This window comes from Ptychodera flava, chromosome 6 (genome assembly GCF_041260155.1).
Source record: "Ptychodera flava strain L36383 chromosome 6, AS_Pfla_20210202, whole genome shotgun sequence".
Classification (NCBI taxonomy): Eukaryota; Metazoa; Hemichordata; class Enteropneusta; family Ptychoderidae; genus Ptychodera; species Ptychodera flava.
In genome coordinates, this window is record NC_091933.1 from 10,329,430 (window position 1) to 10,354,810 (window position 25,381).

The window sequence follows — 25,381 nt, forward strand, 5'->3', positions numbered from 1 at the left end:
ACTCAAAAAATCCCTTTGGCTCAAAGTTGGTAATCAGCGAAAAATTTTTGACCAAAAACAGGAAAAACTGACCCAAAATACAAATATGCAAAATCACTGCAATTTGACAAACCTGACATGTCACCCCTAGCAACCTGCACATATAATTTCAAACTTGTGCAACAAACTCTTTTTAGAGATTTTTTGACCAAAATGGGAATTGTCCCAGACTTACAAATTCCACAATTGTTCGAACAAACTGGTTAAATCTACCAAACCACATACCAAATTTCAGACCGATAGGACAACGATTTCAGAGTGGAAGATTTTTTGACAAAAAAACCAACAAATTGCTGGAAAATACAAATATGCAAAATTTGAACTTCAGTTATCCTTAAGAACCTGCAACTGAACTAGCAGTTCCTGAAAAGAAGATGAATGTTGATGGAACACAGAGGATGGAGGACTGAGGACAGTCCACTTATTGAATAAAGCTCTGTGTCATTGACAGCAGGCTAAAATCTCACTTATGAAGCAGTCTGTAAGAAGTGTTGTGCTTTAGGAGCAAAATTAGTGTGAAAGGAAGATATTGTATAGCACTGATTCTCACTACATGAAAGATGAAACACACATGCAAAGAAAATATCTGTAAAGGCATTTTTCCATCAAAAGTCACAATACTCAACATCGTCAAACTCTAAGGTGATGTTGAACTTGTTCACCCATAATGCAACTAACATTATGTAACTTGACACCCCTGAAAAAGAACTCACGAAAGATGATACAGTTCAAATTGGTAAATAGGTGCTTTAATTGAAATATATAGAGATCTCTTGCATGTGATAAAAAGAAATATGTTTGAATGAAATCTTATTTGAAATTCACAATATTTGTGCTTGCAATTCAGTGAGAAGACTCAAAATCACCAACAAAGTATTGCTGTTTTTCTGTATTGCCCTTTGCATGATAAAAAATTAAACAGATAGCAGGCCATCACATTGACATTTCAGATCTTATCACATTTGAAGAAAATTACTGGACATACGTAGGTCATGGTGCACTTTCCTCAGTTCACACCTGCCAAAGTAATAGCTCCAGACATAAAAATAATAATGGCTGGCAAATTTTGATAATATCAGAAAGAAAGTAACATTGCATATATGTATGCTCAAATACATTGTCCTTGTGTCTAGGGATTAAAAAGCTATTTAAGTTTGTCAGAATTACATCATCCTATCAATTTTACTCCTTTGTACATGTATGTATCATTTATATGAAGATGCAATCCACATGGGGGTTGGACTAATCATACCAGTGTGATAATTAATATGATCCTGCATTTGCATTGCCTAGGAGTAGTCTATAGTGATAGTGAAACTGTAGTCTCCTGTAAATGTTTGCTTTCCTAATGCTATGGCTCAGCTTTTAACATGCCATTTCAGTTATTTCCAGTCCCTGTTGTACAAAACTTTTCCCTGCACTAGGTATTTTTCAGCTTCAGACTTTGTTACTGTGACAAAAAGTGCCTGTCAATGGCTTCTTCCTCAGCCTCAGTCGGTGGTACTTTTCATCCATGAATGTAGCCTGCTTCCTTCCTATGGAAAGGTAAGAAATGAGAAATTGAACAATTAAAAATTAGAGACATGAGGACACTGAACTTTGATCATTGTTTTAAACTCTTTATTACATGCTCAGGATGTCAGTTTGTTTAATCCTCTTTCTCCCGAGTGGTTTTTATTTCTATGGTTCGTCTATGGAGCCTGGTAGAAAGATGATTATACGGATTCAAGATACTGCCATGAATCAAATTAGTGTTGTTCAATGATAGCCTACACTTGATAGTATTAGCCCCTCACATTGTCTAATATTCTACCTACCCCATGATAATTCCTTCCAAAGCCCTCCCAAGTAAAATCCATGGCATGACTCCAGTCTTAAAGATCCCATTCATAGCAAACAATCACACAGATATACCTTGTTAAAGCCAAGCAGTCTGTGGTACTGTCTCAGATTTTGAAGCACTGGGGTTGAATGGAGGGAGATCATTTGCTTAACTGACATAGTTTCTATGGAATTTAACTTGAATAATGCAATACAGTATAGATAAAAACTACATTTAGCATCCACTACATCCTAACTGAAAGGCCACTTTGAGACTGGTTTGATTAGCTGTAATACATAAACCACACATTTGTATAGACATCACAAAAACACACGTCATTAGACAGTCTCATTTAAGTTTAATTAAAGGGACAGTACACCTGTTACTTTTCTGATTTAAAAAAAATATTTTGTTTTTGTACCAACTTAACTATCTTTTCTTCTCCCTTGAAATGTCAAGTTTTCACCTAATCAAAGCGCACTGTGAATTTTGGTGTGGACTAAAATTAATTTGCTAACAATCACAATTTCATATATGATATATGCTGTCTTCACAAGTTGAACACTGGACATGCAACGTGCTTTTCGCAACAGAAGAAGACAGTGCAGTTGGTACAATTGAGAACAAAATTAATAATAAAATCATCAAAACTTACAGCTACTGTTCTGAGGGAACAAACACAGTGTCTGAGAGTTGTTCTGAATAGATAGGTTGCAGTCAACTAGGATTGTATAGTTTGTTTTGAAAAATGGTCAATATAAAAATGGTTTCACTGAATTTCCCTGGATACCACAGAATCTGGTTTTTATGATATGAATATATGCTACCTATTTATACACATATCTAATGGAACTCGGATGTGACAGGATCAGACTCAGAGATGGTGGAGATCTTTTCACAAAAGCAGTTTATACCTCACTTAAAAGGGAAGAAAGGACAGGATAAAGGTCAAGAAGAGGTATTACTGCAGAAAACTTGGGAAGGAGAATAAAATTCCACAGTTTAATATCATCATTACTTCAACGTCAGTGCCACATCCAAGCTGCCATGAGTGAGAGGAACAAAGAAACCCTATCGATGATCATTCATGCCTCACAGTACTGTAGATTATCCATAATTCATTGCGATTTGTATCCTCGGAGATACCTGAGTGAAGTCTACTATGTCTCCCATGTGTAGACAAATTCACAGACTATTTATCAAAATTTTGAAAACGTACTTTTATGCACACCATTCTTCTCAATTCTCATTTTAAATAATTTGGAAAATTATGCATAATTGAGAGAGGAGATAGCATTTTTGTGAAATTTGCCAGAGATTGTCCTCAGCCATACAGAATAATGTGATGGAAAGTAGGGAGACTAGTTACACCTGTTTTATGAAACAAAAGGATATTGATTTTTTGCAATTGAAGTGACAAAAGAAGTTTGCATGCTAAGATTTCTGAGAGAATGACCCTTTCGGTTCGTTATAACTTGCTGCCTAAAACGTACTGCATTTGTAGTACCCGCAGAATGTGAATATGGTTGTTTAGTGGTTATTTTCAAACTTTCACTGAAATATCTAAACGTACTTTTACTAGATATTATTTAAAAATTCTTCTGATGCTGCATACTAGTGCTTACATGCAGAACTGAAAAAGTTTTTAGAAAAGTTACCTTCAAGGATACAAATCAAAGAGTATTGTGGGTAATTTATTGTACTGTGTCCCTCTAGTGTGCATAAATGAGGTCTATATCTAGAAACATACTGACTGGCTGTAGGCCCTAATGACTGCAAGTTACTAAAATAATTTCTCCTTAACTTAAGAATTAAAGGAAATTATTTAATTTCAGGTAACTCACAACTTAACAGGCAAACACATGTACATGTACTGTGTTGTCCTTACAACCACTCAGTACACTGGCAAGGCGTCAGTATATCATTAACAATTCACTGACCAGTTTTATATGGCTTCTCTTTCTCATTTTAAGAAGAACATGGCGCTTTCTTTTCCTTTGCATCTTTTCCCTTGAAGCTAAGCAAAAACAAAGCATACATCATGTATAAATCATTTAGCAAAACTAAATATTTTTACCTGCAGTCATGTAACTGAATATTCATCTTAGAAATGCAGAATATCTGTATTTGATATTGCAGAAGAAGAGATAACTTATGAGCGCTACTCAATCATGATTTGGGAATACCTGCCAGACGGTATCACTTTCCCACCTGCAGAGTCAGTAAAAAGCAGTATTGAGCCAAAACTTTATGTATTTTCAACCTCTTGGCTTTATATGTTGTAACAGCTTTAGTCTGAAAATCATGTGTACAGTATCTCTGTCTTCAGGGACCTTCAAATCTTCAAGTCTATGTTAAAATGCAATGTATTGGACATGTTTTGTATAACAAGTTTCACTACCTTTTAGGTAAAAAAACAATTAACAAGGAGAATATTCCCAAATCATGATAGTGGAAAAAGAAGGCTAAAAATGAGAAGCTTTTAAAAACAAAGTAACTTTCATTCTCATATTTTCAAATGACTGAACGCGAGACTTGATCTACTTACAATGCCAAATAGCCTTCAGTTAAAACACTCTAGACTTTAATGAAACCTGATCTTCCAGTCTATCAATGTCATGTTCTGTGAGCACCATGCCCCAAAAAATTGCAAGATGCAAGAACAAGAGCATGTACAGCATTCTGAGATAGTTGATGAATCCCAAGGCCCCGGGAAAAAGCTTATTTACCAAACATGCACAGGCTATCATGTTTGCAATTTTCTTGGCAATTGATAGTTTCAGGTACATGTATATGGCACGTACAGCCCCTGATATTTCAGGAGGGAGGTTGATGCAGTTGGTCTATATTAATACGTTCGATGATGAGAAACCAACTTCATTTTTGGCCTAAAAGATTGAAAAGCAAACAAAGTGATACTTTGGAATGAAATTTATGTACAGTATACATGTAGTTCATCATGTGAGTGTTTGATGTTGATGACATCTTGTTTATCTTTTTTTGAAGTGATCGGATTGGTTGATATGCAAATGAGCCATTGGTTATTTGAGTCCACAACTGCAGAAGTGCCTTTGCTCAACTACGACAAAACAAGGAAGTAACAACAACAAATGCATAAAATGGTCATATTTATTCCTATATGTACACACATACTGCTGCCCAGTATGTACGATGATAACATGACTTCTAGGTGCATGATACTATGTGAGTCTATCTGGCATATATTTATACTGCATTAAGAAATTATTCAGAACTTAGGCTGCGTTCACAAATAACGATTAGGGGGGGGGGGGCTGGAGGAATCTCGATTGAAATCTTATTTTTTTCAGATCCCCCCTAAGTACCCTAAAAAATTTTCAAATGCCCCCCTCTATATGGTCAAATTTTTTCAAGTCCCCCCCCCCAACTATCACAGGCCCGCATATTTGTAAAGGATGTGAGCGCAGAAAAAATAAACATGTATTGCGCCGTTCTGCTCACAGGTGTTCAACACTACCTGTATTAGCACTTTGTATAGTCATATTCCAAAGGCAAGTTCTGTAAATGCATCAGTGAATTTTTTAGATTTATTGGTCTAAAAGCCAACTTGAGTTGATCCAACTCTGGCTAGGTCAATTGCTCCTGTTGAAGAGCACACAAAATGCAATCATTAGAGAGTAGGAAAATTGTGAATTCTGGCTAATTGCGGTATTGCACAGTGACCTACCAAAAATTGTTTCAAAACTACAAGACCTATATGAATTAGATGCTACTCAAAATTGACAATACCGGAAGGTTAAAATATTCCATCAAATAAATGTTTTAATCTCTGAAATTTTGGGTGTGATAATTGCAAATTTGGTTAAAAAATAAATAATTCCATTTGGTCACATATTTTTTCTTTTAGTCTTTACTATTCAAAGTTTTATTTCTGTATCATTTTATAATAAGTGATTGAAAATTTAGAAAATCAAGCATGGTGACCCCATCTTTTTTCTTTAATATTTGATTATTCTCATATGCCAGAATTCAAACATTTCTATGTTTTCTTCCATGTGTTGCTCTCTGGCCCGATCTTGTGTAAAAGTGAGTTTGACTGTCATGAGTATCATTTGACCAAAACTCTTCTTCAACTACCATGTACATCAGAGTCAGAGCTGTCTCTGTCGCTGTTCAAGTATGCAGTGACAGTGACACTGCAGTAGCAGGGGAGTATCTGATAGTGACACTACCCGTAGGCAGTAGCTGTATTAACTTTGATAATTTTGGCAATATTTTTGTTCAGTTTTACGACTGCGTTCTTGTTCTACTCCCTACAGCATGTTGAATTGTCCAGTATTCAGCTTGCTATCACAGCCTATGTATGTGTGCCATGCATTTGTATATCTGACAACTGACTCTCAGTCTGGATTCCAATTAAATTATCACCAAATACATATTTTTATTATATATAGGGTACAAGTTTGTCGACAAACTAAATATTGTGTGTTTGAGCATGCTGTAGGGAGATAGCAAGAAACTGTAGTTGTTATATTGCATAGAAATATTGCAGAAATCATTAACAGTTGCAGCTTCTGCCCTGTTATGAGGCTCGTTTGTTTTTTACGACAAATCACACGTTTAGATTTTTTCGAGATAAAAGTCATGAAATGTGACAAAATGGTTCTAGATTTTGTTAAATTATTACTAACATTACAACATTTTGATGACATAAAAAATGGTATTCATTTTTCATTGAATTACCTACAAAAACTTGGAATTGGAAAATGTAAAACTCAAAAGGGACCCAAAAATTTTCAAGTCCCCCCCTACAGGTAGAGCAAAATTTTCAAGTCCCCCCCCTCCACTACCCCCAAAATTTTCGAATCCCCCCCTGAATTCCTCCAGCCCCCCCCCCCCCCCACCGTTTTTTGTGAACGCAGCCTTACCATTATCACTTTTATGATCAACATCCTTGGGACAGAAATTCATGACAGCGACCTCACGACTGGGATCCATGGTAGTGTCCTAGGACAGGTATCCATGACAACATCTTCATCAACTCCTATAGCTTTAAAAGAACAAATCACATACACGCCGGAGTGAGTTCAAATGAAAGCTTGTGACGCTGAGTCTTTATCACCACTTCTAAAACCGTGGCACTTTTCCCCCATGATTCAAAATAAATAAAGTTGATGAAGCCCTAAACTGCAACTTCTGTCACTAATTTTACCCGTTTTTGTAAAAAATCATGGGAGTTATAAATGGTGAAAATGGCTTTCCCATAAGCAACCCAGAAGCTAGCACACATGTAAAAATCAGCCTTGGTAAACTTCCCCTTTAAATAGCACAGACTGCAATTTTTAAAATTTCATCAAACTTATAGCTACTGGACCCCATTAAAAGAGTATAAAATTGTATTTTATAATCACAGTTCTCCACAGGCCCATTAAATGTGGCAGAGTGCTGGAATTACCCACTTACAAAACATGTAACAAAATACTGTATAAGACATGTAAGGCCACTTTGGGATGTGACTCTTCTTTCAACTCTGTATTTTTGTGGTAGTTTTTGAAGGATTAAACCTTTCAGTATTTATCATTGTCAATACTCTTACGAAGTGTTTCAACTTTACAGGACATTTTTTTCTAGAAAAACGACTGGCTTTATGCTACATGTAACTTCACTTGATACACAGTGAAGTTCCATGTAGTTACAAAGTTGTTATTCTCGATTGCTTTTTGAGAGTGTATTTATCATGTGATCATCATGTCTACTGTGTAGAGTGACATATTGAGGAAAGTTGTGACAGGTACTTAAATTTTATGCAAATAGTATGCTAATGTTGTTATGCTAAAATATGGAAATGAGGCAGCACAATTTTTCAATCCAATCGTGGAGACCATTGTTGTTGCCATTGGCAAGATTTATTATATTACTATGTAAACAGAATTGCTGTTCCCCAATATGTCAGAGAATTTGCCGTCTTGATGTTAAGAGAGGACGGTTTCATTTGATTTGTGAATACAGGCTTCGGAGAGGGCAGAATTGAGAAAAAAAGGGATCGGAGTGTCTCCTTTGGCAATCTCATGCATACCAATCAACCCCCGACCCATTGCTCATAATTACTGAAGTCTCCCTTAGTTTAGTTGGTACAAGAAACATAGCTTTTGATTGTTATTGGGAATTGAAACATGCCATGAGCGTTAACACACTGAAATCTTGAAAATGTTTTGATAGTACAGCATGCCAGGAAATAAAGATTGTTTATGCTTCCATGTTGATTTATTCTCAGCAAAGTCAGACACGCATCTGAATTAAATTCTGAGTGAATCGCAAACCATAAGACATGGGAACTTGGTACATGATTATGGAATGTGAAACATAATTTGGGTTACCCGTTCAGCATGGCTGACTTTCTGATTAATTTTTTTCCCAAAGGATATGCTCGTGAATGAACTTTATATTTATTAGCCAAGATTTAGTTTCAAACTCCCAAGAATACTATAATATTAACACATAATCTACGTATTCTTACTTCACTTGATGATACAATATAATAAAATCTCTTTACCCACGCCCATAGAAAAACTTAAAATATATGTAGACAAAGAGGAAATATATAGGGGAAAGAGCATTCCTTAAGATACAACAATTATTGAATGTTTGGACTGGCCTAGGTATTCTAAGCTGGATTTGAATGCACAGTCAAAGGCAATGTGACGCCAATGGTAAAGGCTTACATTCACTGGGAAAGGGCTGAACGAAGGGTCATAGCGAAGGACCAAGGGACAACTGAACAAAAGAAGAGTGAGCTCTGTCTCAAAATATCTCCAGATTTCCTTTGGAAGCACATGTTTGACATGGCCCAGACGCGCACGGTTTGCGCTTCCACTGAAAGATTAGAGATTTTTGGAGACAGAGCTCATAATGTTAGCTGCAGTAGGACTCTGAGTCCCGGGCTCGGAGTAAGTCACCTCGACACCTGTCCGTTTCGACCCCAATATTTCACACTCTCTTGTCGCTAATTGTGCTCACCTCTACCTTGTCATATCTTTCTTGTTCCATGACGTTTTACTGAATATATCATGCATCTTTCCTGGGAAAATTGGCTTCTGAACAAACAATTTAGCTGTTTCGATACACAAATGCAGAGCAGACACTTTTACGACCAAGCGCAGCGCGCAGACAGCTGTTCGTAGTTTTTGGTGACTTTGATAGACCCGGCCCTAGCCCTGTGTACAATGCTGTGTGTCCCCAGAGTTATACGGACCGGGGAGGCCGTATAAGGCCGGGAACAAACAGCGTTGTACGCTGGGCTAGGACTGCGACCGGCTGTCTGCCAGTTGAGGAATCCCGTCTGAAAACACCACAGCTATGGACCCACAGCTAGGCCAGTGCCCGCGCCGACCAACTCGGCCAGTGGGAGAGGTCGGCCACTTACATTTATATGATTGCGTACATTTTCTCTTTTCAGTCAACAGTGATGTTATGATGTTATTTTGTTGAACATTCAGTAAACAACGAAAAGACGTTCCACTTTAAAAAATACATTGGTCGCCCTCAGCCTTTCAGCAGATTGCGGGTAGGGCGAACGATCGAAAGGTACAAATTGGCAGTACATTGCTGCGAATCCGTAGCCTTTGCCATTCGGGTAGCTTGGTCATTCCCAAAAGAACATGCCAAGGACTGGCAGGGCTCGTTTTCGCATCAAGCAGTAACAATGACTAAATCGTTGATCGTTGGATGAATGACGTTTTATGCTATGGTTTTTATGGTAGTAAATCGTAGGTTTTAAATGGAAAGCAAAGCACGATGTACCACATACACTGCGCAGCCGATTTCATCGTGTAGTTAGCGTTGAAGGGAGGTAACCTCCATATGGGGAAGAAGTTTGCAAACATCGCGCTCATGAATGACATTGACATCGCTTTCACATTATAATTTCAGCAAGACCTAGAAAATAGAAGAACACTGTAGTCTCATCATATAACCATACTCCTACTGGCCGAACTCGCGACTGGCCAACCTCCATTTATTCGGCCCGGCTGGCCCTGCATGGCCCTGCATCAGAATTACATAGCGGCCGCCGTGGTATACACAACGGCGGCCGCTGTGTTAACCACACACTGTGCCCTGAATACCGTGCTGTGTGTTCCCGGCGTTATACGGCGTCCCACCGCATATCTGTCGAGCCCATTCAGGTGCATTCCAGACATTACAAGATTCAACTAAAGTCTTTCAAAGTGCTATGAGCATCGAAAACTCTGAGGACATAATTTCGAGATGATATAATGATACAAGTTTCATTCATACCGAAGTGGTCGAGACGGTCAGGGGCCTAGGGTCGAGTGACTCGTAGCCCTTACCAAACCTTCAGATCTGTATTGAGCTGCTCCAGCTCTGATTTCAGTCTGCCACAGCTCTGTGCCGCTCAACTGCAGATCTGTTTTGGTTGTCTTGAGCTGTAGTTTGTTGGCAGTAGACAAAACAGATAATTTGAGCTGTCTACTAAGTCAATGCAGACAACTGTCAGCTCTGTGCAGACCAAATTCAGCTCTCCCTTAGAACTTTGTTTACATTTGTATAAATGGATCATTCTGAAGACTGCTTGCAGCTCAAAGAAGGATGCCATGTCAAATTGTAATGTATATCACTGTTGGCCAACAAACATTGTTGATGACCACAGTTAAATCAAAACTTACAATATAAGCATTATCTTTGTGACGAATTTGATAAACACTCTAGTTGATCATTTTTAATCTGCACCAAGTTTGTTCTAGTTTGGTAAACACTAATGGGATTATCGCAATGATAATGGTGAAATTTGCACCCTGAACATGTAGATATATGTGAAATATATATCTTGTTTGGTACTAACCAGATTTTTTACTGTCCTAAGTGGCACTGTATAATGTACAGTATATTACAATGAAAGAAAGCTTAGAAACCCCAGTATGTTCGTACAAAATGATACATGATTTTTTTTAGTTTTAAATTTTTACTTTGGTTAAATTGTAATATTGCAAAATTCTCTTCGACAAGTCATAAAGAATCTTTTCAGGCAGAATATAACACAGTCGTCCAATGATGAAAACAACAGGATACCAAATATCATAATCACTCAATACATAAACAAAAATCTACATGGTAAGTTATATGTGGTATGTACTGTAAATACCACATAATCCTTAAGAAAAAGAAAAGTCAAAGGATTAATGATTTGAGAAATACTATTTTTTGAAAAAAAATTAGATAGGTCAAATAGTGTGTGGAATGCGCAAATTTATCAAACCATGCAACATTACCTTGGAATATGAAATAAATGTACTGAAAAACATCAATGCATGAAGGTTATTTCTCTGGACATTGTTTTGAAATGATAAGTTTCAAAAAGCCATGACGAATTTCTTGAAAAGAAACTACAATTTTTTTTGTTTGGTTTACAAGTCATACCACCGAATAGCAGCAATGTAGCCCATGGGCCCTGTTCAAGGTTTTTGTGTGTTGCCATGTAGCACTGTGCACTAAATAAGGCCATTGCCCTCAGTCATATGGCGATCAGAAAGTGAGTCCTACATTGAATCTACATGCAAACATATTTAGAAGGGTAATTGGCTTAAAATCTGACTACTCACAATCGTTACTTGCATAATCATACATGTCGGAAGGCAATTGAGGTACACTGACTGATTTATAGTGTATAAAAGTTGGCGTAAAAGTAATATACTTCCCATTCTCGCAAAACTAATGTTTGAAAGGCTATGGCAGCAACCAGGAGGTCACAGGTCAAACAGATCATCATGTATTCGAACTTTGACCTTACAACATCACATGTTGTAAAACAAGACTTTTGATTGGCCAATTTTGTCAAGGCTGCCATTTTGAATTCCAGTGTTCAACAGTTGAATGTGTGAGTCTGCAGGTATCATTCACTCCATTAAGCCACGGTTTTTGGGAGAAATCGTCGATTACCTCTCTCAGTGGACGATGAAGGGAACACAGAAGAGGTTTAGGAGAATCACTGTAATGTTTTAAGGACGTTGCCTTCGTTAGACACTTAGAGTTTATGTAAGTTAAACTTCGATCAGTGGATGTCCGTTATTTACAGTGTACTGGCCGTGGACATGTTGAATTTTTCAGCCTTTTAGTGAGGTTTGAACTGAGAGTTTGCTACTTCGACACTTTTCGTAGGGGACTATTTCAAACCAACCACTGTTCTTTGAGAAGTTGAGAACATATGGCGACAAGAAGTGATCTATGTTCATTTCGATCATTATGGATTAATACTTATGATAGAAACTCTACTGCATGCAGTGCATAGGAATAACATAGTATAAATCGGACATGATACAGTTTTATTCTCGTCTCAGTTGCCGACCATTCGATGTCTTAATGATGGAAGAAATGTTTTCGGACTTGATACAACTACTCTCTCCAAGTAGTGCCGGTGGTGGCTTGGTTTGTACTGTGATCATTTCTTTGCATGTTTTATTGTTCATTATCGCTCTTATCATGAAGGACACATACCACAGACTCAGCTTTAATCCTGATTTTACATGTAGCAATTGAACATTGTTTACCATGATGTTTATTTTGGCTGAAACTCAACATCTAATGATAAAACATAAATCAAAGTTCTCATGTTTTCCATGTACACTTCACTTTAAGGAAAGGCATTTTGTTATACATAAAGTGAATTTTATTTGTCAACAAAGTACATGTAACAAAAATTTCAAAGTTTTTGAATAAGTTTTTCATGGTTAAATTTCTTTTTATATATGTGAATTTAACATAACATTTTTTAACTGATCAGTTTCTATTTGATACACATTTTAAATATTGTGATCTGTTGATCTTACCGTGGGTCTTTCAAAGGACAGATTTTACAATTTTTTTTGTGTATTCCATTATCAGATTGTTCAGAAATCAAGTCATTCAAAACCAAAGCTTCAGAACAATAATTGCTATGGCAATTTCATATCATTCAGCAATTCAAAAAAAAGAAATCTTTTTGCATGTACATCTGCATGAATATTGAGATAGATGCTTCCTTACTTCACTATAATAATTTTTGTCAAAAATTTTCCTGCAGTATAGCACCTCATGTCATTTTCAATAGAAATTTTAATTCAGAGACGATGATGAAGTATACCGATAATTATTAACTAAACTTTAGATTTTTGCTCAGAACTATTGCAGTAGACTTTATTGTCCTTTAGGGAAACATGTTTTGATGTTTTGATATTAAATATAGTTTGTGTTCAAATGTGTTTAATCCCGTTGTAGCTTGTTGCTGAAAATATGCTAATTTTCTATAGATGAAATTTATACTGATTTTTCTACTTTTCAGTGATTTTCATACATGGTAGGATTCATTTAGTAAAAGGCATAGAAATTCAGTTCTCACCTTGTGAGATTTATAGTTACGATGCAACTGATAGCCATGCACCTACTTTGATATCGTTTAAAGGGGAAGGTTACCCAGTGATTATGTATTCAGCAATAAGAAATCTATAACAAACTGGTGTGAAATCTGTTTTGTTATTAATTTTCACTTACTGATAGCACGATGGCATCCATTTGAAAACCTTTAGTTATAGGTGGAAGTGACGTAAGAGCCTACGACTGCACTGACACTGAAGACTACGGGGAACCCCTATAAGTGCCAGTGCAGTCCTAGGCTCTTACGTCACTTCTACCTGTACCTATAGTTTTCAAATGGGTACCATCGCGCCATTGGTAAGTGAAAGTTGATAACAAAGACAGGTGTCGCACCATTTTTTCATAGATTTTTTATTGCTGAACATACAATCTCTGGGTAACCTTCCCCTTTAAGATAATAATAGTAAAGATGGTTACTGTTAGGATAATTAGTGTAACATGTTATATAGACTTCAAAGTTACAAAGTTGTGTAGTACAAAGAGTAATCGGATAAATTTTCATTATAAGATAACCAGGTATGTTCGATAAAAAAGGTCCACAGATTGTGTCTATTGCAAAGCCATTGGATGTTCTGATCACACCATAATTACACCCCTGTCGAAATTTGGTACTTCAATTTTAATATTTTTGAGGACATGGTCATGTTAAGAAAGAAGAAATGGTAATATTGAGTACACTCTAATGGATTCCCACATCTTTCTCAGTCTGTCATAAAGTCTAAGTTACAAACCACATTACATTTTTTGCAATATTTAAATTTTTCACTAGAGGAATTTCAACTACTGTCATTCATTCATGTCAACAAAATCAAGAGATACATTGCATTATTTATGACATTTTCAACATTTTACCTAACTGTACCGTTTTCCTATTTATTATGCCAACTTGTTCTTTCAATTTTGCCATTCATATTGTCCACAGTACAGCCTCATTAAATATTCATTGCTTTTAGGTACATTAAAGAAGGACTTCTCAGTTGAAAAATATATTTTTAAAATTATTTTATTCTTTAATCATAATGTAGTACTTGCATTTAATAATTTTGTACTGTAAAAGTTAATAGTTTTAACATATTTCTGTATTGCAATATTTGAAATGACAGTAATATTGTCCTTTCATGACTTTGCTACTATTGTTGTTCAGATTGTCAACTGCACTTTCTTGCTCAGCTCCCTGAATTTTGTTGAAATATCCACTTGTCAGCCTATCAGCATGATCTGTATATTTACATATAGATCCAGACTTCATACAATGCATCGGTCAACTAGTACAATTTTGACTATAAAGGTAATAGACTGTTAACATGATAATAGTAGACATTTCAACTTGCTTTTGGCAATAGAACAAGAAAATGTAGTTAATACAAAGAACAGAAATAGGGCAGAAACCAGTTGTTACAGCTACTTTTAAAGTACGTATCAGTATTTACTAGAAGTAATTGGCCTTTAATGCAATATTTTTCATAAGTCAACTTGGCTCAGTTATCTCAGAAAGATACATTTATGTAAACACTTTTTTAAAAATATATTTTATTTTATTAATACAAACTTTGTTTAAAATTTATATAGCTCTCAACTTGTTTTATTTGTGTATGAAGGTGTTGTCTGCTGATTTTACCATACTTGTATTGCTTCTTTCTCCTCTGTAGAGGTCCAACTGTACCAGAGAGAATATGAACTTTGATCAAATCACTGGATAAAAAAGTTAAGGTACATTTTATCAAAGGCTGAATGCACTGGATCATTTTTGTATGCTGAATCTTAAAAGTACAAATATGAAATCCATTGCATCAGCTTTATCAGTAAAGAAAATGGCCCAATAAAATTGCATTTCCCCATGCACCATTTTGGAGCCTCTTTGTAGGGCATTATACATATGCCACCACACAAAGCCAACAAATTGTTGTTGGCTGCAGTGGGTGTACACTGATTTGCCGTAGAGCCATGTTTAATCCCATCTAGCTAACTACTTGTGACCTCATTGTCATGAGCTCGGCCTGTTAGCTTCCTTGACCTTTGATGTCTACCCCCTTCCCCCAAGCTGCAGGTTGTCTGTGACAGGTCTGTCTCAGAGCTGCAAGATGTCTGCAAGGTCTGTCCAGAGCTGTGGGTTGTCTGCAAGAGGTTTGTCCCAGAGCTGTGGGTGGTCTGCAGTGGTCTGTCTCAGAGCTGCAATAACTAATTATATATTCACAGAATCAGCTTACTGCAGCTCTGTCCAGAAAGCTGCAGTGAGTCTGTTTGTGCAGATCTGCCTCAACAGTTAATCAGCTCTTTGCAGATCTGCAGGTTTCGTGAGGGAGAAGCCGCTGCAGTTCACAAGTTACCCGCGACAAAAATGGGGAAAGGTTATAGCTTCATGACAGCCGCATAGTGTCTTATAGGAATACAAAGCAGTGGGCACTTACCACTATATCCTTCTCTAACTTGAACGAAAACCAGGAACGTAGTTAGTGTTCGGTAGATGTACCACGTCTCTCCGGGACCGTGGCTGTACAGTCGATCTCGCTGGCTGAATTTGTTCGCACTAGTTACTCGCACACAGCAGACATAACCATCCGAGCTCAGAATATAGTGCGTGCCGTGTTGCGCTTGATTGACACGTTAAAGGTTGCTAGTTTGGTGTAATTGTTTGACATTTAGCAAGTACTATACTTTTAAACAATTGCTAAGTAGATAAAAATAGATGAAACTTTGAAATTATTGTCCGCTACCTCCGCTACCCTTCGCTACCCAAAATCTCATTTGCATAAATGAATCGTGCCCCATATCCTGCAATAATTGGCCCCCAGACTGAAGACACTGACCAGTCCCTAACAAGTTTGCTTGCAATTTCCTTGACAAAGTTACACAAGTACTCGATAACCATGAACAATGTTTCATGAACAACCGGGGACTTGGAGGATGTTGAGGCACCTGGGGGTCCCCTCGTAAAATGTGGAAGTACTGGATCACTAAGAATTCAACTTGAAAATCAGTATTTCAGTATTTAACCATTTAGTGCAATGGCATGGCATGATCATAAGCCTTTTAGTTAAATTACGAATATAGTACGGTGTAAAGAATAATTCAAAACTAAAATCCTCTCTTAGAATAAAAGAATACTAATGAGATGCAGCAGCTTTCTTCTTGCGAATGATTAATCTGGAGGCAGGGTTAAATTGAGTGAAGTTTCATATAAGTAAAGCGTACAACAACACCGGCGAATAAGAGTTTTCAGTTTTCTAAACCAAATATGATTCTTCTCCTTACATAATAGCATACGTATGCACGATCTGTACCCAAAACGGCAACTGTTAAGCGGACCACAATTTATGGGTAATCAAATATTCAATAATTTCATATATTTCTACATTTGTCGTAGATCATCATTATCAGGCATAGAATCTATCATGGATGTGCCTGTTCTTCTACATTTGGTGTTGGTGATTGAGACGACATTGTGGTCAAGCGCCCAAGAATTAGATCTTCTTTCAAATGGTGATATTTACGAAGTGAACAATTTCACTGATAATAAATCTGCCACATTCAACCACTTGACCGTACATAATATAACAGGTGATGTGTATATTGGTGGAGTAAATAAGCAGTACAGGTTAAACGGAAACTTGGAGTTGCTTGTCAATGTAACAACAGGACCAGAGTACGATGAAAATGGCAAAGCACATGACAAGTTCAATAAACTACTGACAATCAACTACTACTATAGTGACCTCATAACCTGTGGTGGTTACCTGGGTACTTGTCAGACGAGGGATTTGTACACTTTATCAGTATTATCGACCCGAAAGATATTTACGTTGTTGCGAATAATACATATGACTCAACTGTTGGTTTTGTCGCACCACATTATCATATTGGTAAACCGTTACTATATGTTGGTACAGCAAGTACGTCAGTGGCTCCCGGTTACCCACTTGTGAGTGGTAGAAATCTTGAAAGGCATAACGCATTTAACGCCTTTGGATACGACTATGACAGAACTGAAATTAACCTTCGTGTATCTTACAGGAACACCTTTCCAGTACGATATGTATCTGGGTTTAGTTACAATGGATACAGCTACTTTTTGACAACACAAAAGTCGTTCACCTCAAGTTCTGAATACATTTCAAAGCTTGTCCGTGTATGTCAACAGGCAGATAACTACTTCTTCAATTCATACACTGAAGTGACACTGAAGTGCCTCGATGATTCATACAACCTTGCTCAAGCAGCATATCTCACAAGACCTGGTCAGGATCTCACTCAGTCGTTGGCACTAAATGACACTGAAGAAGTTCTGTTTGTCGCATTTGCTGTTGGTAAGAATGATCCTCCAACACCAACCACAACATCTGCAATATGTATGTATAAAATGAGTGTACTCGAGACAGCCTTCCAAGACGCTGCTAAAGAATGTATGGAAGGCGATTATCTACAAGAGTTCACTGCTAACTGGATGGATTCTGCCTCTTGCCGCTGGTCAACCATTGTGAGTGCTGTCTATTTCAGTTCAATCTCTTTTTACAGTCATACTTAGGGAGACGTCATTATTTATAGCAAGGGGTCGGAGGAATTTCAACGAAAATCCCTTATACAACCGTGATGAATTTGAGTATCCCACCTCTCTAACCCAGAAATTTTGACTGGCCCCCCGAACTTAGAAAAGTTAAATACTGATACATGTATTTGTAAAATTTACAAAAATACAGCAATACTAAACACCTTTCAAATCCTGATGTATCCTTCTAGATTATCATCGATTATCTCATGACGGTTGAGACAAACGTGAAACCGGCAAAATGGAATTCAAAGTGACAACAAAATACAGATATAAAAGCTCACGCTGTAACCAGTATCCAACCGTAGAATATTGTTTCGTTTGGATGGGTATCATGACAGGTTTTCGCTAGGATATCTGACTGGGCAGAATTGAAAGTCAAGGGTAAGAACACGCGAGAGGCTGAGGAGGAAATCGTCAGAGAAGGTGTCCCCTGCGTGCATGGAAAATTTTGAGAAATTGATGTGTGTACTTATGCATTCTGGTGCAATCTGAGAGGTGTTTTTAATTTGCTTTTTTACTAAGTTTAACTTTTAGAACGCCCAAAGGGGAGAGCACGAGAGGGGTGTCCCACCTTTCGCATCGTAAAAATTGATAAATTGATGTTCGTAATGGTGCAATGTGAGAGGTGTTTCAATTTATTTTGCACTCAGTAATTGTTTGAAAATTACATTGAACACTGATATTTTTATTACATTTTTGCATGATCATTGTTTCAGTCACACTATTCAAAAACCAAACAATGACAGTATATTTTCTTGAAACAGTTATCAGTTTGGCAGAGATTGAAGACCAAAGAATATACAGGAATGAAAAACCTGTGACCTTCTGTGCCATTTCTCCAGCTGCTAGCTTCTAATGAAAAAGCTTGAATACGTACGGTTCAATGCAAAAATGGTTATTGAACTAAAGTCAATTAAAATGTATGATTCTGTGATAATAAAGGATAAATTCAAAACAGTTCAGGTTTGTCTTAGATCCTGTAAAATTTTTGAGAAAATGATTTGTGCAAGGTGCAATCTGGTGCAATCTGAGAGGTGTTTTCAATGTGTTTTTACCACTAAAAAACACCCAAGGGGGTGTCAATCAACCAATCAATCAATCAATCAAACACAATTTATATAACGCCAGAATCCAAGAAAAAATATCTGCTCAATGGCGCTTAGAAGAATTGGTCCGCACAGTAAGCTAGTTTGAAGAGATGTGTCTTCTATTTGTTTTTGAATGTTTCCAGACTTGATGATTGACGAATTTCTTGTGGTAAGTCATTCCACAGTTTTGGATCACAATTAAAGAAAAACACGGCTGCCATATGTCTTGTTGTTGTATGTTGTTGTGGCCAACAAGCCCTTGTTCGCCGATCGGAGAGAGCGTTGAGGTGTGTATGGCTTAATTAAATCACTGATATCCTGGTGTTTTATTATGCAGAGCTTTGTAGATAAGCAGTAGAATCTTGCAGTTTATCCTGAAGCGGGTGTCCCCCCTCTCGCAGCGAAAATTTGAGAAAATTGCAATGGTGCAATCTGAGAGGTATTTCAATTTATTTCGCACCAAATATTGAATCATCCCCTCTTTTTCCTCACCACATTTCGAGCAACCATATTTTTTCAGTGACCCCTCACATTCCTCCGACCCCAGAATGTAAATAATGACGTCCCCCTTATATGAAAATAGCGTATGAAGGGACTGGCCAGTTTTCGTGGAGGGGTTGTTGATTATTTTTGCGGATATCTCGTCATAGAAACTGACCCCTTCCAAATTTCGAAAACAGATTGTGTGCCCCATGAGCTAAAGATTACAAAAGGTTACGATAGTATATATATATATATATATATATATATTATATATATATATATATATATATATATATATATATATATATATTGAAAAATATTGATTTGGTGACGACATTTTGAAACCAACGTAGAGCGTTTGTTTAACAGCGTAGATTGTCAGATTGATAATGTTCAGCTTTTCTGATATACAAACATTGCTTCGCTTGCTTATGTTAGAGTAGCTCGATGCTTTGTGAATTATTAGCCATGAAATGTTAAGAACTTGGTCCTTGCCTTTTAAGTTCAATACAAACTTTGACAATTCTGCACTATTTCTGTATTTGTTGCTACGGAACTTGCATGTGGTTAGCGAAGCGCGTCTCGAAGGTGTTATCAATGAGGCCGATGTAAACTTTCTCCGCGTTGTCCTGCGTTGATACTTGTAAACCATGTCGGGAAATAAAAAGATGAAGTTTTTTGATTGACATATACATTTAGTTTAATTATCAACACTTCCAGTGATTATCCCATATACCAATTGTTTATTTACCAACACCCTCCAGGCCTCATGCGATTCACGTTTTACACCTTGTATTAATGTATCGAAAGACCACCCTGACACCACATCTGAGCAAAGACTTTAAGACTAATGAATTTTAATATATGTAAATGTGACTTGTACACACCACGAATGTATATAAACCCTTAGATTTTGTTAATAAAGTTGAATTTCGTAGTTAGTGTTCAAATGCAACACTCTGTACCGACTTGTCTGTACGTCCTACCCTCACCACCATAATTTCCCTTCGCCACATTTTTTGATGCCGAGACCAGGATCCTGAGAGATCTGACCAAACCACGAAGCAAGTACCAAAGCAAGTACCGAAGCAAGTACCGAACCAACGATGGCAGGGAGCGACCAACAAAACCAATCCGTGAATGATTTTTTCAAGCCATGAAAAAGAGAGTGTAACTATTGTGTCGGTCATGCGGGCTGCGGGTCACTGCGGGTTGCGGGTCGCTGCGGGCCAGTGCGGGTTGCTGCGGGCCAGTGCGGGCCACTCTTTTCTCGTCAGTTTTTAGGTTGCGGGTCACTGCAGGCCAGTGCGGGTTGCTGCGGGCAAGTGTGGGTCACTCCTTTCTGGCCAATTTTTAGGTTAAGGGTCGCTGCGGGCCACAAATTTCTGAGCAGTTTACAAGTTGTGGGTCACTGTCGGCCATTATTTTCTTACGGGTTTTCAGGTTGCTTTTGGGTACTAGAGGCTGCAAAGTGCTGGTTGCTGCCACTGCATTAAAATTTTGTATAATTTCTGACACATTTTCAAATGCCTTATGTAATATCTCAACAAGCGACCTAACGGCCGATATAGCTCCGCTGTGTTTATGTAGAGAATAACTATTTTTAACACATGTTGATGATGAAGTTGGAAATCGTTGATAGCTCATTTCAATGGCAAGAAAAAAGTGGCTAAAATAGCTGCAAAAATACAAAATTGAAGATTTCATCATAATTTGAATATATCACATTGGATTATCCCTAAGAACATGTCAACCAAAGGTATCTGACGAGTAGTTTTTGAGAATGAAATTTTCTGACCAAAAATGGCAAAAATTGCCCCCAAAAATAAAAATTGCAGATTTCACCATAATTTCAATATATCATACATTAAAATAATCCCTTGGAACCTGTATACCAAATATCAAAGCTATCAGATGAGTGGTTTTGGAAATACACATTTTTTGACCAAAAATGGCAAAAATTGCCCCAAAAATACAGAATAACAGATTTCATCAGAAATTCAATATATATTACTACGTTCATCTATAGAAACCTGTATACCAAATTTCAAAGCTATCAGACAGGTAGATTTTAAGAAACACATTTTTTGACCAAAAATGGAAAACATTGCCCTAAAAATTCAAATTGCAGATTTCATCATTGTGTCAATAAATATCATTTGTATCATCTGTAGGAACCTGTATACCAAATTTCAAAGCTATCAGATGATTAGTTTTGGAATACACATTTTTGACCAAAAATGGCAAACATTTCCCAAAAAATACAAAATTACAGATATCATCAGAAATTCAATATATATTACTTAGTTCATCTATAGAAAGCTGTATACCAAATTTCAAAGCTATCAGACTAGTACTTTTTGAGAAATACATTTTTCGACGAAAATGGCAAAAATTGCCTTCAAATGCAAATTTGCATATTTCTGCACAATTTGAATAAATCTGAAATAGATCATCCCTAGGGACCTATGTACTAAATATCAAATCTATGTGACTGGTAGTTTTGAAGAAGTTTTTTAAATTTTTTTTACCAAAAACGACAAAAATTGCCTTAAAAATACAAATATGCAACTTTTACCACGATTTGAACAAATCTATATGAAGTCACCCGAAATAAACTGCATATCAAATTTCAAAGGAATCGGACAACCAGTTTCAGAGAAGAAGATTTTTTTACCAAAAACAGCAAAAAATGCCCCCAAAATAGAAATATGCAAATTTCACCACGATTTGAACAAGCTTAAGTAGGTCACCCCAAGTGAACTACATATAAAATTTCAAGCAATCAGACTAGTGGTTTCAGAGGAGAAGGCAATTGTTGACAGACGGAAAATCAACCTATTTGATAAGCTCCGCATCGCTGACAGCGGAGCTAATAAAAATATAGAAACCGTTGCGCCTGTCTTTCTTTCCTGAAAAGTGATATTATTCTTGTTTTTAAAGAACATTTTCACTTTAGACTGTTAACAGGTGTAGGCCACCTCAGTTAGTGATTATTTTGCATCAAAAATCAGAGTATTTTCAGCACCTCTGTAATTTGAGTTCTGATGTAATTCAAACAGAAATGTTGCATGTCATCTGTACACTTTTATCAAATATTAATAAACTGATAATTTACAGTTTAAAATATTACAAATGTGTTGAAGAGAAAACAGGCTTGGCAGGTAACATTCAGGCATGCAAATCAAGAGAAATTGTGGGTAATATACTGTACTGTAAGTAATAAAACAAAAGGCTTGCTCCTGTCATGTAATATTAATTGTGGGCTAACCAGCCAGGCTAGCAGAACTGGTTTTGAAGATATGGACTACAACATGCAACAGGACCAGGTTTCTTTTGCAAAATTTTGGATGGCTTAGCCTTTGACCTCTTCTTTAAAATGTCAGTATGTACTACAGATGAAGCTTTTTGTAATTGTTGGATTGCTTGCACATCATGAATACCTGATATTGGAGGAATATAGTAACTATAGGGACTACTGTTTCCCTTTGGGATGATCTTCGACTTACATTTTCAATATCTCAGCCTGTAAAGTATAGATGCGATATTTGATGCAATGCGGATAACTGCAATGGGAACAAATTCTTTACCCCAATTTTGTCACAACCTGCTGCTGACCTGCTGTCAATATGACATGTCGTAGCAATGTTTTGAAAAATATATCCTGTATACAACACACACTGTATTATACACAAATAAACACAAGTTTTTAAAAACAATGTATATAATTTTTTTTTTCAAAGTACTTGTTTTCCACAGTCCTGGTTTAGTTTATTTGAACAAGTAACAGTAACAGGAAAATAATAATAATAATAAATAACAAATAAATAATAAATAACAAGTACAGTCAGTATTTACGTGTAGAACGTATGAGGTTTTGATGAGTGCATGACACGCAGCTCGGGTCAAAAATGCAATTACAACATTTTTTTTTTTTAAATGACAATCATTCTACTTTGCATATGAACTACACTAGTAAAGAATAGGATCACTCGATTTCTAATGTCGGACATTTCGATTGGATTTGGCGGATGGCGGGAAAGTATGAGGTCGTTGGTGGCGCACTCCGACCTGCATAACCTCGATCAATAGGTGAAACCCGGAATTGTAAATATCGGCAAGGATGTTGTATTTTTCGTGGTATCCACGAAAGGAAATATGACCTTAAAGGAACTAGGTGTTTTTATGGTTCACTTTATTTCAAGAAACAATTGTACACGAAGATAAGTCTCATTGCTATCGTTTTCGGGCGACCAGCAAATCGACCCGTCGACCCGCAAAGTAACGGTACTGTGAGAAAGAGATCAAGCAACCGATGCCAGATGACCAAACAGCTACAGAAAAATGATGAAATCCTCTGTAAAGAAGATCTACAGCATAGCGATCAAGACCTGCTGACCGCAACCATATCAAACATAGAGAGAAGAATGAAGATTCTTGAAGACCTAGACGAAATCATCTTTGAAGCTACTGAAATCCAAGAAACCTACGAGCAACTCTTCGAAGATGCAGACAACTACAATATACAAATCAACGAACACATTGTACGATTAAAGATGTTCCTGGAATAATAAAAGATGGCAGCAACAGAAAGAAACACCACAGTCCCCTGTTGTCCATTCCCCTCTGTGTCTATGCGCCCCATAGACGAGTGTACATATGCCTGAGAAAAACAAAGTCAGGAGACCATAGGGCTATTTCCTATAGGAACAAATTCGACGTTCGATTTTACTGTGAAAAGTAGCAAGTTCATCAATCATGTAACCGTCGATCGTGCCCAATCATTCTCAAAATTAATACCCGGTACTTTATTTGCTTCAAAAACGCTCGTTTCGTGTGATTTTTGCTGGTCCTTTGGTGGAGGGACTGTGCTAAAACATAAGCATTAGCAACATTCCGGTCACCTCTTGGTCACCTCCACTTTACTGACGTTGGCGCCGCCTACCAATGAGGGTGACTGGAATGTTGCTAACACTTGTTTTGACCACAGGGGACTGTGGAAACACATGCACAATCAGCTCAGCAGACGTATCAATGGCGTCTACCTCATCAACACATCGACGACAGGTAAACTTAGCAAACTTCAACTTTCAATGTTCAGTGGTGACTGTTTGAAGTGGACCACCTTCATCGATACTTTCAAGGCAGCCGTTGACCACGACCAAACACTCGAAGATATACAGAAATTCCAGTACCTAACAGCTCAGGTAGATGGTGAAGCAGTTCGCACCGTAAAAGGGCTTCAACTATCGAACGCCAACTACAAAGAAGCACTGCAACTTCTTGAAGTCAGATACGGTAAGAAACACAAGATAATCTTCGTATCATATGAAAGCGCTATGGACCTACCAAAACCAGATAACAACAATGAAAGTGTTCGATCATTTTACGACTCACTCGAAACCCCAATCAGGGGACTTAGAGCTCTCGGAAAATCCGAAGATAGTTATGGCGATCTTTCTATACCTATCGTGTTTGAAAAGCTACCTACAAGTGTGAAAACACAAATCTCTCGTACCAATGGTGACAAAGTTTTCTTGTCGAAATTGCGGTAAGAAACACCACACTTCGATTTGTGATGCAAACAGGAAACGCGAGGCCAGCAATCCCGGAAGCGAATCAAAAGGTGAGAAAAGCGTAACACATGTAGCCAGTGTAAGGGGAAACCCTTTTAAAATAAAGGAGAGTATACATCTAAAGTTTACTCTACCACAACGTTCACTGCTGTCAAAAGCTTGAAAAGAAATATCAATGAGGCAGATACAAAAAATGTACAGTTGTCTGCAAGTCAAACTCTTTAATGAATCTTGAAATCAACGATCTCTTGCAACAAGGCAACGCCATGAAAATTTAGGCGTACTGTTTCAACACATGCATGAAAAACCGAACAGCTGATTTGAATCGACGCTCACTATACTACACTAAACTACAAGGCCTTTTCTCTATAACAAACAGAAATGAGTTATGATACTTTAACTACAATGTAGACAATTTGTTTAC

The 25,381-nt window shown here is 37.2% G+C and overlaps 1 protein-coding gene and 1 long non-coding RNA gene across 2 annotated transcripts; one reads left to right on the forward strand and one right to left on the reverse strand.

Annotated features, from left to right (window-relative positions):
- Positions 1–766: 766 nt before the first annotated feature.
- LOC139134792 (uncharacterized) lies at positions 767–15,774 on the reverse strand. The gene is made up of 4 exons (XR_011552869.1): positions 15,673–15,774; positions 6,769–6,890; positions 3,802–3,878; positions 767–1,574 (listed from the first exon to the last, which is right to left on the reverse strand). It is a non-coding gene; the product is annotated as an uncharacterized lncRNA (long non-coding RNA).
- Positions 15,775–24,387: 8,613 nt separating this feature from the next.
- On the forward strand, positions 24,388–24,936 carry LOC139134183 (uncharacterized). The gene has a single exon (XM_070701097.1). It carries the CDS (start codon positions 24,388–24,390, stop codon positions 24,934–24,936), a length of 549 nt encoding a protein of 182 aa, XP_070557198.1.
- Positions 24,937–25,381: the final 445 nt, after the last annotated feature.

Excerpts from the sequence above, each read along its gene's own strand:
- LOC139134183 (XM_070701097.1), top strand. The coding sequence starts at position 24,388 with ATGCACAATCAGCTCAGCAGACGTATCAATGGCGTCTACCTCATCAAC.